The sequence below is a fragment of the Colobus angolensis genome, unplaced genomic scaffold (assembly GCF_000951035.1).
Source record: "Colobus angolensis palliatus isolate OR3802 unplaced genomic scaffold, Cang.pa_1.0 Scaffold376, whole genome shotgun sequence".
NCBI lineage: Eukaryota > Metazoa > Chordata > Mammalia > Primates > Cercopithecidae > Colobus > Colobus angolensis.
The window spans coordinates 630,497-645,876 of NW_012117110.1; the positions used below are offsets into that span (position 1 = coordinate 630,497).

A 15,380-nucleotide genomic window follows, 5' to 3' on the forward strand; every position below is an offset into this window, starting at 1 on the left:
AGTAGACGGGGTTTCACCATCTTTAACTCCTGACCTCATGATCCACCCGCCTCGGCCTCCCAAAGTGCTGGGATTACAGGCATAAGCCACCGCACCGGCCTGGTGCTCTCTTCTTATGGAAGCGAACACAAATACTTCCTTCAGGTGGAGTGGGAGATGAAAAGCAGCACTTTGGTTGGCCATGGGGTGTCAGTTTGCAGCTGGAAGACTTAAAAATCAACAATTCAACATTAAAAATAACCAAGGCCTTTTGCCAACACAGTATGTCATGTTTATTGGGCTATTCATGGGTAAGCTTAAAATACAATGAAGAAAAAAGACCAGACATCATCAGGAATGTTGAGAAACAAAATATTTAGCATTTCTTAGTTTCAAATGTTACCATTTCATTGCAGCTGAGGAATACAGGCCATTCATTGACATAACTGCAATGGGTGAGACTTATTTTTAGTAACAGGAAGCAAATATGTTTAACCAATGACTTTTAGGACAAGAAGCAAAAAAGAAAACAATATTTTCATGTAGCAAAGACAAGAAAATCATTTATACAAACTAAAGTGATACAAAATACATTATAAAGAGAACACACATACAAAAGTCATTAAGTTGGTCAAATAGCAAAGGATGTCACAGAACACCACACTGAGAGCACATTGGTGTGAATTCATTTCAGTTATGAAAGTATGTCCAGAGTGTGTTACACATTTACTGAGGTAAAGGCACGATCACTTCAACATAATTAATGGGGAAGAATCCGGATTCCCCGTGTATCATTCCTTCATACCAGTTTTCATCTATTTGATTGGTTAATGTAATGATGTCCCCTTCTTTAAATCCTAATTCTCCTTGGTTTTCTGGCTCAAAGTCATAGAGACCACGACAGCAGGGCTGGTCCATGGGAATGTTAGAACCTGTCCGCATGATATGGAGACAAAAAGTACAAGTTAACATGATCGATTATCCATGGGAAATTGGAAATGTGGAAAAACTTAGACCCTTAACAGCAGGCCCTGCTTCCTTCCCACAACAAGGCCAGCTCCACCCAGCTCACGGGTGCTGTTTGTGGTCTCTGGCTGCTTCAGCTCTCCCAGTTGCCTGCACTGACACCATAAGCCCAGTGTCTATCTTTTCAATACTCCCAGGCAGAGAAGTCATGCCCAGCCCATCTCCCAAAAGCAGTCACTCAGCTCCAACTGGAGTCCTAAGGGAGGGACAGAGGAATCACAAGGCCCACCTCCTTCTCTCTGGGAGCTTACAGTTTCTTTGTGGGGATTGGAAAATACACGAGAAACTTTTATTACTTATCTATCTATTTTTGAGACAGAGTCTTGCTCTGTCGCCCAGGCTGGAGTGCAATGGTGTGATCCTGGCTTACTGTAACCTCTGGCTCCCAGGTTCAAGCAATTCTTGTGCCTTAGCCTCCCAAGCAGCTGGGACTACAGGTGTGCGCCACTACCCCGGCTAATTTTTGTATTTTTAGTACAGGTGGGGTTTCACCATATTGGCCAGGCTGGTCTCGAACTCCTGGCCTTTAGTGATCTGCTCACCTCGACCTCCCAAAGTATTGGGATTACAGGCGTGATCCACTGTGCATGGCCAAAATACTTTTAGAGAACAAATATGAAGTGTATATCACTCATGGTTCAGGAGCTCTGGGGAGTGGGTAGCAGGGAAGACCTTGGTGGTCAACAAGATCTTCCTAGTGCATGGGCAGGATGAGGGCTGGGAGGAGAGAAACCAGGACAAGAAAGGCAAGAATATTTACAGACCAGAATTTACAGACAAGAATATTTACTGACATCTATTCCCAGAATAACATCAAAAACAATTTTTTTCAAAACAAAAGCATGCTAATTGTAAAGAAAAAATACATGTATGCGAAATGGAGAAAGAAAAGTCAGAGCTGTAACCCATTACCCCAGAGATAACTGGACTAGCTTTCAGATTCCAGATGTCTTCATGATTACATTTGTGCATATATTTACATATAGTTGTCTTCATAAAAGATTCTTCTTGTACACACTAGGTTGAATATCTTCCAATTTTACTTTTAGTTACTGACTAGCTGTCAACTCTCACAATGTAACATTTCTTCAACTAGTCTCCTGTTGTTGGACATTTATGGTTCTTTCTTCTTTTCCTTCCTTCTCTTCTTTTCATCTCTTCTTTTCCTTCCTTCCTTCCTTCTCCCTCCCTTTTTTTCTCGACTTCTCTTCCTTTTGCTTCATTTTCTTTCTGTTGTCTCTTTTATTCCCCCTTGGCTTTTAGAGACAATTCTTTGGGGGAAAAGAAGCTTATACATAAATATCCACAAATGTGCACAATTAGTTCCTGAGGATAAATTCCAAGAAAAGGATTTCGTGGTCATAGAACATGAATTTGTTCTAAAATATCTGACATTTAGTGTCAATTTATTTTTCTATTAGGGTTGGTGCAAAAACAATCACAGTTTTTGCCATTACTTTCCATGGCAAAACCCGTAATTACTTTTGCACCAACCTGATATCACTATTTTTCTTCAAATGTTTAGAAGTTCCTTTATACTACACATATTTACCCTCTATCTGTCATTTCTGATACAAACATTATTCCCAACTTATCACCTGTTCTTTTTTTTTTTTTTTCCTCATTTTGTTTTTGAAGTTTGTGCTGGCGGTAGGGCAGAGAAAGGGTTTCTGTCTTGCTGTGAAATGAATGCACACATTTAAGAGTATAAACAGTGATACTCTTCACTTTCTATTCATGGTTTATTCTCCACAGTCCTATATAAGTACTCAACTAAATTTTATTCTAGTATTTTTATTTATTTATTTTTCACGTCAGAACTTTTACTTTTATAATCCATTTGGATTTTGGCAAAAAGAGGTAAATACCTATTATATTTAATAATGCTTATGCAGTTATACCAACATAATTAAATAATCCATATTTTCTCCAGTGATTTCAAGTATTGCCTTTATCTTTATCACATATTTAATTATCATGGGACTTAGATCTATTTTTGGATTTTCTATTTTGTCCCACTGACTCATTTTGGTAACAGTACCATATCGTTTTAAAAACTGTAGCTTTATAATAAATGTTAATAGGCTGGGTGTGGTAGCTCACACCTGTAATCCCAGCACTTTGGGAGGCCAAGGTGGGCAGTTCACTTGAGGTCAGGAGTTTGAGACCAGACAGGCCAACATGGTGAAACCCCGTCTCTACAAATACAAAAGTTAGTCAGGTGTGGTAGCACATGTCTGTAATCCCAGCTACTCAGGAGGCTGAGGCGGGAGGATCACTTGAACCTGGGAGGTGGAGGTTGCAGTGAGCCAAGATCACACCACTACATTCCAGCCTGGGTGACAGAGTGAGACTCCATCTCAAAAATAAATATAAATAAATAAAATGTTAATAACTAGTAAAACTAGTTCATAGTCATTACTCTTCTATTTCAATATTTCCTTGCTATTCTCATGAATTCATTTAACTAGGTATATTTTAGTATTAATGTGACACGTTTCTCTCACAAAAATCTCACTTCAGTTTTGACTGGTTCATATTTTTTTTCTTTGAGTATTAATAAGATTAATCTTAGGAGTTTTTTTTCTTAATAAGTGACTTTTGCCATCCTATTTGATGATTTCCATTTTTATTTCCTTTTTCTGTTATAAGACATTTTCCTCCCTCTAGACTTCAAGTGAGAATTGAAGCAAGTTCTGCCAGAGATTATGTTCTTTCCCCACCAAGTCTTCTAGGTCCAAGTAAAGAGAGAAGGTATGGGGTATTTCTATGGCTGTCCAAATGAGATGCCCCTTTTTCCTGGGGAGAGGTAGAGAGGTGACAGCATTGTGGGAGGAGGAAGAGAAGGGTTGGGGCAGTGGAGATTCCTGGTGTGAGAAGGATTATATTATGTTTGTTTAGACAGCTTGAAATTCACAGAGTAGCACCTGTTTCTCTAAGGAACAGGGCACTCTAAGGAGCCTTCATCAGTGAAGTACCACAGGTTGTACCAAGGTAGCTTCTTGTTGCCTTCCTGTGGCAGTGGTTCTCAACTTGGTGGCACACTAAACAGCCCACTGCCCAGGTTGAACCCCAAACCAATGAAATCAGAAGCTCTGGCATCAGTATTGTTTGTTTCTCAGGTCCTTCCAACGTCCAGGGGAGGCTGACAACTACCAGTGAAATGATCCTCTCCTCTCCTTCCCCCAGGGAAGCGTTAAAGGTTAAAGAGACTCAGCTGGCAAGGAAAGGGAAGGGGGTAATGGTAGGGGAGCTCTTCTTCCCTTCAGGGAGGCAGCTCCTGTCCCAGGTGGTGACTTTGAAACTGTGGACCCACCTGCAATATAACCTCTACGATCTACATGATGTTTCTAGCCTCTGGATGGCTCCTTCCATGACAGACCCCACCCCTGCCTAAGTCTGTGTATTCCTCTTGTCATAATGATGAAAGCTAGGGGGTAGAAGGCTATAAATATCAGGGTTTAGTTCACTATTTTGTATTTGAACAGAACAATATTCAACGATTTCAAACAAAGCATAGGGAAATATAGGGCTTACAATACAGAACTTTTTATTTTCCTTGGGTCATGGAGTGCATATGTGGGTGGATAGGTGGGGGCTGAGCACTGAAAAGGGCAACCTGAGCCGTGAGTCAAAGTCTACTTTATTAATGTATACTGTTTTAATGTGGATTATAAAAATAATTCTTATTCTTTTAGCATTTCTCCCACTACTAGTTTTTAACAGAGTCAGGTACTAGTTTTTAACAGTCAGGTGCCAAACCACATGGTAGTCTCAGGAAACATTTCCTTGAACACAGAATGTTAATGCTAGAATGGAATTTGGCAGTCCTCCATGAGTCCTCCCCTTTTCAAAAAGAAGCCATCAATGCCTCTGAGAAGTCACAATGGCCTGGCCCCAGGGCTACTGGCTGAGCCAGAAACAGGAGGGCTCCAGACCCCAGGCCATCACCTACCTTACTCCATGTCACCTCCTACATGATATCACTAAGGGTTGCCAAGACATTTCATAGGCTGACACACTGACTACAGGGCTAATGATTGATTGATAGATAGATAGATAGATAGATAGATAGATAGATAGATAGATAGATAGACAGATAGATAGATTTATATATTTCCCTCCTATTTACTCTATAAGCCACTTGCAATGACCAAAATGCTTAGTGGCAGGCATACACTTGTCCAAGTGTATGTACCACTTCCATGTGTAAACCAGGCCACCACCTCTATGTGTAAACCTGTTCTTGCTGCACACACACACAGAACAAATCATGGAAAAGCTGCATTACTCACTTCTCATGTCATTCATTCTTGGCAAGGAACCACTGCCACATTGCCCACTTTGATATTCTGAGAGCTGGAAAGAGACCAGCACTCCTATCATACTCCATCAGCACCTAAACCCAAGACAGGGCATCTCTCCAGAGACCACTGAGTAGAAAGATCCTGTTTGAGAGCCCCCTGACTCACGCAGTACAAGTGCACCTGGCCCTCCAGCCACCACTGGGCTGCCTAAAACACTAAGAGCAATTGGCACCTGCTAAGTAGGCACTTGCTAAATCCACCCCAACCAGAGCTCAGACTGGCTGCCCTGAATTACACATGCAGCCAGATGATATTCTGAAGTATCAATGCCTTTTTCATTCTGGGTCATTTCTGTTGCCTGGGGCCCTCAACCCAAGGAGCTGGGGCTTGCTTCTCTTACTTCAGGAGGAGGGTAGAACCCAGACATGAACAAAGCAGTCAATGTTTAGCTTTTCAGTTCCCAAATAAAACCATTTCAGTTGTGACACATTGTGAAAGCCAAGGCTTTTAGGCTTTCATGCTAGAGCCAGGTAGGCTTTTATAAGATTTAAGAGCAAGAGCGATAGAGAGACAGAGGGAGAGAGAGAGAGAAACTCCTGGGTTCCAAGGAACTAGAGTTTGAAGAACTCAGAGCCTAGCATTTTGATTATAAGCCATGGAGAAGGAGGAGCTGTTTCCTGCCATCCAGAGAAGAGATACAAGCTCTTCCTGGAGGCAAGGAAGTAGGGAAGGGGCCTGGAGTGAGAAGAGGATGAGCAAGAAAATTGAAATGCTCCTTGGATGCCACCCTGGGGAAGGGGGTCTTAGACTCCACTTTCCACAGAAATTCTGGGAGAAGGCAGCTATCAAAGTTCTCTGGACTAACACATGTGGTGTCACTAAGTAGAGATGGGGCCTGAAGGCTGGTGGCTCCCTGTGAACTGTGAACAAATTCCCTCAAGTTCCCAGCAGGAAGTGCTGAGGGGTCACTGAGGCCAGAGACAGCCTGGGGGCAGTGACACAGGGTTCCAAATGCAGAGATTCAGCAACCCAGAGAAGAAGGCCTGGGCCACAGATGTCAGCAGGCCCTGACCCAGGCCCAAGGCCTCCTGTGACGAGCCACCTCAGCTGTGGAAGCGAGCTTCCCTACCTGACACCATGATGTTCTGTAAACTCCCCTCACATCCAGGCAACATCTTAGGACTGGACCAGTGGGAGAAGAGAACCTTCAAGAAAAACCAACAGCCCTGATAGGGAATTTCTACTCTGAATTGACTGTTTAAATCCGGAATCGCCTAAGTCATAAATGGATAGTCTACGCTTTCTATTGGAAGAGACTGAGCTACCTTGAAATGGCAAGATTGTGCTTTTTTCCACCATTAGAAGAAATGGAAAAAAGATTTTAAAACTTTTTTTTTTTTTGGTCAACAGCAGAAATGGAAAAAAGATTAAGTTGTTTCCACCATTGGTCTACATAGAGGCTTGCAAGCAAGTTCAGTTCAGCTAAATAGAAATTAAGTTGCTGCCCGCCTGAGTGACAGTGTGTGAATTTTCCCTTGACACAAAAGTCACCACGGATGGAGCCCCAGAGTCCAGGCAGAATGGGCTGGATTTCCTCAATGGAAGCTTTCCAACTCTGTTAGATATAAGCCTCTCCAAGAGAGCTGAATGCCTGGTTTCCCACCATCAGAAGCCGGCACCTCAGATGAAAACATCTCATAAGAAAAGACTGGTCCTACTCAGTGTCCCATCTTTGTTGAAAACCCCCTCCCCTTTCCCCTGTGGTCCTGCAGCTGGCAGTTCCTCGTCTACCTCCACCTCCTCGCTCTCTCGCATTCAGTAGCTGGCACCTGGAATCACTGGGCATAGTTGCACAGGAGCTCCCAGCTGGCTGCTGTGGATCTGGGTGCCCTTGAACAGGCGGCTGAAACCCCTGACCCTGGGCTGTCCAGTGAGACGGCTTCAGCCAGGGCTGCCCTCCCCAAGTGGCCCTGTGTTTATTTTCTCTTACTCCTGAGACCTGACTTCAACCAAACGTGAGAGCCAAGGTGGGAAAACACAGTCTTCCTTGTTAAAGTATTGAAACAAAGATTATTTTAACAGAGAAAAGGGAGTGTCCCTGTTAAATATTTATTATTCAAGCTCCGTTCCACACCATTAGGAAAAAGAGAGAGAGAGAGAGACGCTACCACAAGAGTTTAAGATGGCTGGTCAGTAAGTACTGTATCAGTAACACAGTAGGAGGTAGGAAAACCACGTTCCCCCTGAAATAAACTGAACTTCCCTCTTGGCATTAATATGGTTCAGTCCCTCTTATTTTAACAGCAGGAAAATTATCTGCAGTTCCCCTCCCCCAACTCCACTTATTTTATATATATATATATATATATATGTATGTATGTATACACACACACACACACATATATATACACATATATACATATTTTGGCTAAAGTCTCTGCTGCTGCAAAGAGTTACTTGCATATGCAGAAATGCTGAGCACATTTTATTAAGGTAGAGGCAGTCCAGTCTACAATTCCTCAGCCCCACTCAGCTACAGGGATGAAATAATAACTCTCAGGTGTTAGTGTTTACCATGTGCCAGGACAATATTCTAAGTGCCTCAGAGATATTAGTGGATTTATGGATTTAATTCCCAGAGAAATTCTATGAGTAGGTACTACTATTTCCCCCAATGTGAGGGATGGAGAAATTGAGGCATACAAATTTAACACAATTAAGCCACAGCACTGAGATTTGACCGTGGGCCAGGTCGAGAGTCCGTGCTCTTGATCCCTATGCCATATACCCCTCTGAAAATTGTTAGTTTGTGGTTTTATCCCTACTCTTTTTCTTTCTGTTTTCCTTTTTTTTTTGAGACTGTCTTGCTCTGTCCCTCAAGCTGTAGTACAGTGCCCTGCTATTGGCCTGCAGCCTTGACCTCCTGGGCTCAAGCAATCCTTCCGCCTTAGCCTCCTAAGTACCTGGGACTATAGGCACCATCATGCCCGGATAATTTTGGTATTTTCTATAGAGGTGGGGTCTCACTATGTTGCCCAGGCTGGTCTCAAACTCCAGGGCTTAAGTGATCCTCCCGCTTTGGCCTCTCAAAGTGCTGGAATTACAGGCATGAGCTACCACACCGGCCTTCTCCCACACCATTTCTGAGCCAACTCCAGCCAATGGGGTGGCCCATCAGCTGGGCTTGGAATGAGCCTTTGGGTCCTCAGTTCGGCATACCTCAGGATGCTCCCAGGCCTTGGAAGGATCTCTAAGAGCATTCTCTACCTAAATCCTACCCAGATCCCCAGGAAGGTCTGTCCATGTCCCACCTAGCCTTGCCTGTCACACCTGAAGGATAACTTCCGGACACTTAGTCTCTATCCTGTCTTCTTCAGCCTGAGTTCCAGCTTCAAAGTGAGCAGCTCAGGCTTCAGTGAAAAACAGTGCCCACTCCAGGTGGTGAATTAGACACCAGAGTAGAGATGGCATCAGAAGGGACTGGCATGTCTGCAGCCTGGCCTTCTCATTTTCTCTCTCTCTCCCATATGCCAGGATCTGGAAGCCTGTTCTCCAGGGCTCCATCTCTAACCCTGACTTTAAGGGAGGTGAAGGTGGAAGGACTGGTCAGTGGTGAAAGGGGCGTCCTTTTCTCTGTTGCACTAAAAATCACAGCTCTTTTGTGGAACTTGTGTTCTTTTCAGACCACCGAAGGAGCCCACTGTGCTCGCTCCTTTGCTGGCCTTGACTATGGGGACTTCGTGATCTGGAAGCATTTGGTCAGAGCATCCCCACTGAAAGGCAAACTATGACCCCACCCCCACAGCTATTTTGAGGGGCAAAGGGGATAGAGAGAGAAGTAATTCACACAATGCTGTCAACATAAGTCCCTGTTGGGGTACAAGGTATGGAGTCTCCCAGAAGCTACTGACCTGAGAAGGGCTCTTTGTCTTTTAGTAAATCCCCCAGACTGTTGTGTCTTTTGAGTGTTTTAGTTCCTGCTTTTTATAGTTTTTCTCTTGCCTCCCTTGTAGTCTGGCTGCGACCTGTCACTTTTTCCTGCCGTCAATGGCCTTCCCGAAGCAGTCCCTTGGGCCTTCCTAATCTGCTGGTTCCAGTCTGCTGTAGGCTGGGAAATCAGATAACCGATTATGTAACATTAACAGTGCTGCATTGTGGGCTCTTACTCTGCACCGAGTCCCTGGCCCAGTACCCCTAATTCACAAGATCCAATTTAATCCTTAGAATAATCCTGTGAGGTAGTAATGAGAATCTGCATTCGTTAGATGATGAAATTGAGACCCAAAGGTATGAACTGAGCCAGGATTCGGGCTTCCCTCTGACTCCAAAGCCCACTTTGCAGTAAGGCAGGTAACACCCCTTTGGGCTGGGTGGGCTCATATTCTGCTCACTTCCTGGCCTGAAGTCAGGAAATCCAAACGTGTTTCCTTATTACTTACACCACTTGTAGAGCAGCTAAGGAACAGACAGGAAGGTACCTGCTGATGGGGGGAGTCCACATCCCAGTCAGGAATGGGACCCCAAGTCTCCTGGAAGCTTCGGTTCCAGAACCCAGGTGACCTTGAGGTTTGACTGTACCTGCACCATCCGACTGGAGAGTTCATCTCCTACCATGGTGGGGTAGAAACCCGATTTGGAACTTTCAGGTTTATTTCTGGTTCCAATTCATTTTCAAACTCTCACCGAGTGTTTGAAAGCATGGAGCCAGGAGCATGGAGCCAGGCATCATGCTCAATCTGTGAGATACCATCTCCTCTGAGTTCAAACAAGCATATCTGGTTCAAACTCCCTTCAAAAAGTTTCTTTTTTCCCATTTATAATCTCAAATTGTTATAGCAGAATTCGTTTGAAGCACATACTTTCTCGCTATCTAACCCAGACACAACACTGGTGTCCAATGCTGATAGATACCACAGACACTATCTGGTTCAACATCTCTAACATATTGTTTTTCTCCATGGGTAAGAGCGCACTGGACAGAAGCTTCAGATCTCTGCATCTTTGCTGTGGATTAGGGCATCTTTGGGTCCTGATTTCCTTATCTGGAAATTTTAAGTGTTGGTCTATGATGGTTAAGTTGTACACTACCAAGTAAAATCTAGTAAAAGTCTATGAACTGTCTTTCTAGAAATAACAGCCCTGTATTTATCTACAGGAGATGTGATTTATTGAAATTACTTGTCAATGGAACTCAAGCTTAACCATTAAAATCTGTAAAAATAAGCATGTGTGCTTTATGTTAACCTTAATTCCAATCTTCCACAATTTACTAGGGTTATATTAGATGGGTTTAACTAATAAAGTTGTGCCCTCCCCCACCTTACAAAACCATGACTTGTCTACTGAGATGACTTTTGCAGATAAATATCAAAACCTGCGGCCCATTTATTTATCAAAATAAACTTTCTGGCAGGTGACCCCTCTATTGCAACCAGATCCAATGTGTGTGGCTTGTTTTTGTTGCTGTTGTTGTTGTTTGTATTATTATTATTATTATTATTATTATTTTGCCACTCTGAGTTCTGGAAAATGAAAATGCAAACAGCAGCCTTCATTAGAGTTGACTTTCTGGCCACTGGCATAGTGATCAGCTTGCAGATGATACCTTGTCTGGCCTGCTCCTTGCTTTTTCACAATGTGGATTAGTTGCCAACCTCTAAAAGTCAGGAGATGTCACATAAACATAGGGTTTCTGGCTAATCTTGAAAAATCAGAAAGGCTAGCTATGATGGGCCCACATTCTCAGGCAAGGGGCACTTGTCGTAGACTATTGGCCACCCCCTTCAGAAAGAACAAGTGTTTTCTAGTTGTTGAAGGACACACCTCTCTCTGTCATGATCCTGACTTGGAAGCTTAGAGTCAGCCATTTATCACCAGCCTTGCACTACCTTCTTACACTTTTCCTATGTCTCTCATTCCTATAATCTGGCATTCAAGTTTGCACTTGCAGCCACATCCACTGGACAACTCTAGGGGGTGTCATTCATATGGACTCAGAGTCCCCTGGATGGTGCAACACCATTGTTGCCTGGTTTGTAATCCCAGGACACAACTGACTTCTACTGTATTTTTTAAAACAAGTACATAAATTAATATTTAGATGATGGTATTTTACATTTTAGCTTACAGATCAAATGTATCATTATAAAGTATATGTTAAGATTTTAAAATATGCAGCATTTGAGATCATTTCAGCAAAGTCAAAATTCCCACAACTAAGTCAGAATTTATATAGTCTTATGGCTTTTCAAAACTCTTTTTACAGGCTATTTAGAATAATTGCAGAAAATCATTCCCTGCAGTGAGGAAAACTTCCCTCTCTAAATCTCCCTTCAGACTGGAAAATAACAGAGAGACTCTTCCTGTTCACCTCACCAATGGCTACTGATTAGCAATAATAATCATATTTCACACTTTAATTTTTAAAATATTTTTTAAAATATAGAAAATATTAAATGTTCAACCTATCCACGTTTCAAATTATTAAGAATGCTAAGTACTCACAAAAGATAACTACTGCAGCCACAGAATTTAGAGCTAGAAAGTACCTTGGAATGTATTAAGTCAAATCACTTCCTCTAGGAACAAGTTCAAATCGGTCTAGAGGTGCTAAGAAACTCACCCCAACTGATACAACTTACAAGTTCCAGAATCTGAACTACAACATGGGACTCCTGTTTCCTTACTTTTTTCTCCCTTGTCAATAACTCTGACTCTGAAGCACTACTGATAATACATAGAAATGGATCTCGGGGGAAGGCTGTTAGTGGGGAAGGGGAATAGAAGAAAAGAGGTGGAAGGAAAGAAAAGAAATGTAAGAAACAACATGCTGACTGAACAATCACCATTGTCACTGCTCTGTGAAATTTTAATTTCTTCTATGGAAATGTAGGTTAAAAAAATTGCATGTATTTCTATTTGTAAAGTGTTTATCTTCTTTAATGTTCAAACTTCATATTTCACTTTTGAATAAATGTTTATTTTCTAATGTAATCCTAGACATTTTGTGCCAATGAGGGGAATGACTTAGGCTCTAGAAATTACTTCTAAGCTGCCTTAGAAGTGTCAAGAAATTTATAAAAGTCTCTTTTATACCTAAAGAGAGTTAGAATGTCTTAATACAAGCCATTTGGGAGATTTATTTCACCTCACTCTGATGTGCCTGTAGCACACATTTGGAATGCATATTTGTTAACTAATTTCAGTCTCCTATATGTTTAAAGCAGGTCCCAGTTTGGGGCATATTAACTCTTAGTTGTGATTACACAAAGTGGTACCCCTTTTAAAAGTTTCGGCAAGAAGAAAAAAAAAAAAACTTCATAAAAAATGAGTTGATAAAATACATTTTGTCCTCTAGTCTTTAAATATATAATTCAGGAGGTGACAACCTGGGACCCAATAAAAATTCCTCACAGGCGAGGAAGATACTTGAGCATGGGTCACAAGTTCCTACACTATTTTCTTAAAAATCAGTGGTTTTCTGGGAGCTACACAGGCACACGTTTCAGCTCAAGGATGTTTCTTGGCCTCCCTTTCTCTTTGGGGACAGAGGGGAAGCTTACACTGATGAAACAGCATGACCCTACACTCGTGGGCTTGAACAGGCAGTCGTTTCTCCCAGCCAAGACCTAGAGTTGGATTTTGTCTGCAATCTGTCATTTAAAGATGTGATTCTCCCCCTTCTCCATTTTGGCTCACTTTACTCATTCTCTTAACTACCTAGCAATGATATTATCAAAGATTCCATCTCATCCCACGATGCATTCTGCTTAATTGACTTATGTTCTTTCATCTCTCTCTTTTTTTCTTTAGAAAGAAGAAATGATGAAGAAAATGTTCTTGGAATTCATTTCTGGCAGTCTCATGAGCTTTGCTTTCATTTGTTAGAGAAATGCTTGACATTTTTCCTTTACTTTTAAACACTATGTGCAAATCATTCAGAATCCTAATGGAAAGTAATTTCCCATTAATGCAGGCTATAAATGTCATTTTCTTTTGACACTGTGCCTCAAAAACAAACAGTACAGGACCCCCTTTACACTCGCAAATTCCACCCACAAATCAAGAAAGCCCAGTGCTAGGTGTGTGAGATGGGGACTTGAAGCTACCACCAAGGGAAACTTAGAAGAGACAGCCTGGGACAGGCACAGGCAAAAGACACACAGTGGCACACAGTAGAGTTTGTTGCAGTGGAGCATATGGGACACTGAGCCTTCTTAGAAGCCAGCTTCTGCACATCTGTGATCTCTGTCTGAATATCGCCCTTCTAGGAACTTAATCTGTCTAGGGACCCAGCTACTGGCCAAGAAAGAGGGGACAAAGTACTGACATGCGCGGCCTCAGTGAGGAAGCCAAAGACCTCACTGTCTTCTGCTTTTCCCTTCCAAGTCAGATGCATTCAGCGGGCTCCCTTTGCAACCACTTGCTGACCACAGATTCCCCATAATCATGAATCTTGGAAATAAATCATTCCCAATGCTCTTGGCCATTTCATAATATTCCCTAGTATTCCTTCTTAATGACATAACATGAAATATCTATAAGGTAAAATGCCCAGCTCTGCTACTTCCTGGCTCTGTGATCTTGAGAAGATCTCACTTAACCTCTCAGAGCCTCTACTTACTCATCTGTAAAATGGGGACTAAAAATAGTACTAGAGATGTATACAAAGTATTTATACAATATCTAACCCATAGTAAGTAGTCAATAAGTGTAGTTGCTATTATCATTATCTTATTATTTATTAGTTTTTTAAATTATCACTTAAAGTGGAGTACTGTTATGAGGATGAAATGAGTTATGTCTATGTCTATAAAGCACCAAATACTAACTCCTAGCATACTGTTGGCACTCAAATGCTAAGTCCCTATTACCTTAAGGGATCCTTTAATTCAAATACCTTTTCATTTTTATAAGGCTTAACACTCTCTACACTGCCAGTCTGTGAGCTCAATCAAAGGAAAGTTGAGCTCTCTCTTTGGTGGCAAATGAGAGAATGGTGTCTTGGGAGCTTGACCTGAGGTCCTATCTCTAAGAACTACTCGGGTGCAAGCTGGAAAGGTAGAGACAATGGGGCAAGGACTGAGCCCTGGGGTTCTGGGTTCTCCTTTCCTACTGGCATTGAAGGAGGGAAGCTGAGGTTGAACTCACTGTGAAAAGTTTTAGTTAATTTGCTTATACCTAGCTTCTTCTTCTTTTTTTTTTTAGACAGAGTTTCACTCTTGTTGCCCAGGCTGGAATGCAAGGGTGCGATCTCGGCTCACCGCAACCTCACCACAACCTCTGCTTCCTGGGTTTCAAGGAATTCTCCTGCCTCAGCCTCCCAAATAGCTGGGATTACAGGCATGTACCACCATGTCTGACTAATTTTGTATTTTCAGTAGAGATGGGGTTTCTCCATGTTGGTCAAGCTGGTCTCAAACTCCCGAACTCAGATGGTCCACCTGCCTTGGCCTCCCAAAGTGCTGGGATTACAGGCGTGAGCCACCACACCAGGCTGAAACCCAGTGACCTGTTAGATTATGGCAAAACATTTGAAAAACTTTTTGCCTATAATAACTCTGGAAGCAGACCACATACCAGTAGCGCTAAAGAAAGAAGGTGAATAAAATCAGAAGGCTGGATGTTAGCTAAACCTTGATATGTATAGCAAGTTATTATAAGAAAGACAAAAGTTGCCCAGTCTGCAAGCAAAGATAAAAGAAAGAGCAGAGGTTGCTTCCTAATGCATTAGAAAAGCAAACTGCTTCTGTACCCCAAAGAAAACAAGATAAGCAGATTGCTCTTCCGAATCATTCTCAGAGACCTCCCTAAACCAAAGGAACTCAGTTGTGTGGCAAAGATGCAATGAAAGGTGTCACCTTCCTACTCAAATCTGCTGTTTCAGGTGGTCTCAAGGTAGCCTCTGTAAGTTAAGAAAGTGAAGCATGGGTGAGACAAGGAAGGAAAGAAATAAACGTTTTAAGAGCTACATCTTCCAACACTATGTTGAATAGGAGTGGTGAGAGAGGGCATCCCTGTCTTGTGCCAGTTTTCAAAGGGAATTTTTCCAGTTTTTGCCCATTCAGT

The 15,380-nt window shown here is 42.2% G+C and overlaps 1 protein-coding gene across 4 annotated transcripts in view; it reads right to left on the reverse strand.

Moving 5' to 3' along the window:
• Positions 1–248: 248 nt before the first annotated feature.
• Positions 249–15,380, reverse strand: part of SH3GL3 (SH3-domain GRB2-like 3) — a 174,839-nt gene continuing 159,707 nt past the window's right edge. For 3 of the 4 annotated variants that reach the window (XM_011953864.1, XM_011953861.1, XM_011953862.1), the window contains exon 9: positions 249–911. In XM_011953864.1, coding sequence (XP_011809254.1) covers positions 706–911 — 206 coding nt within the window. In that variant the 3' untranslated portion in view covers positions 249–705. Of the gene's footprint in view, positions 912–9,223; positions 9,421–15,380 lie in introns of all 4 variants that reach the window. The other variant, XR_001003097.1, reaches the window with a different exon arrangement.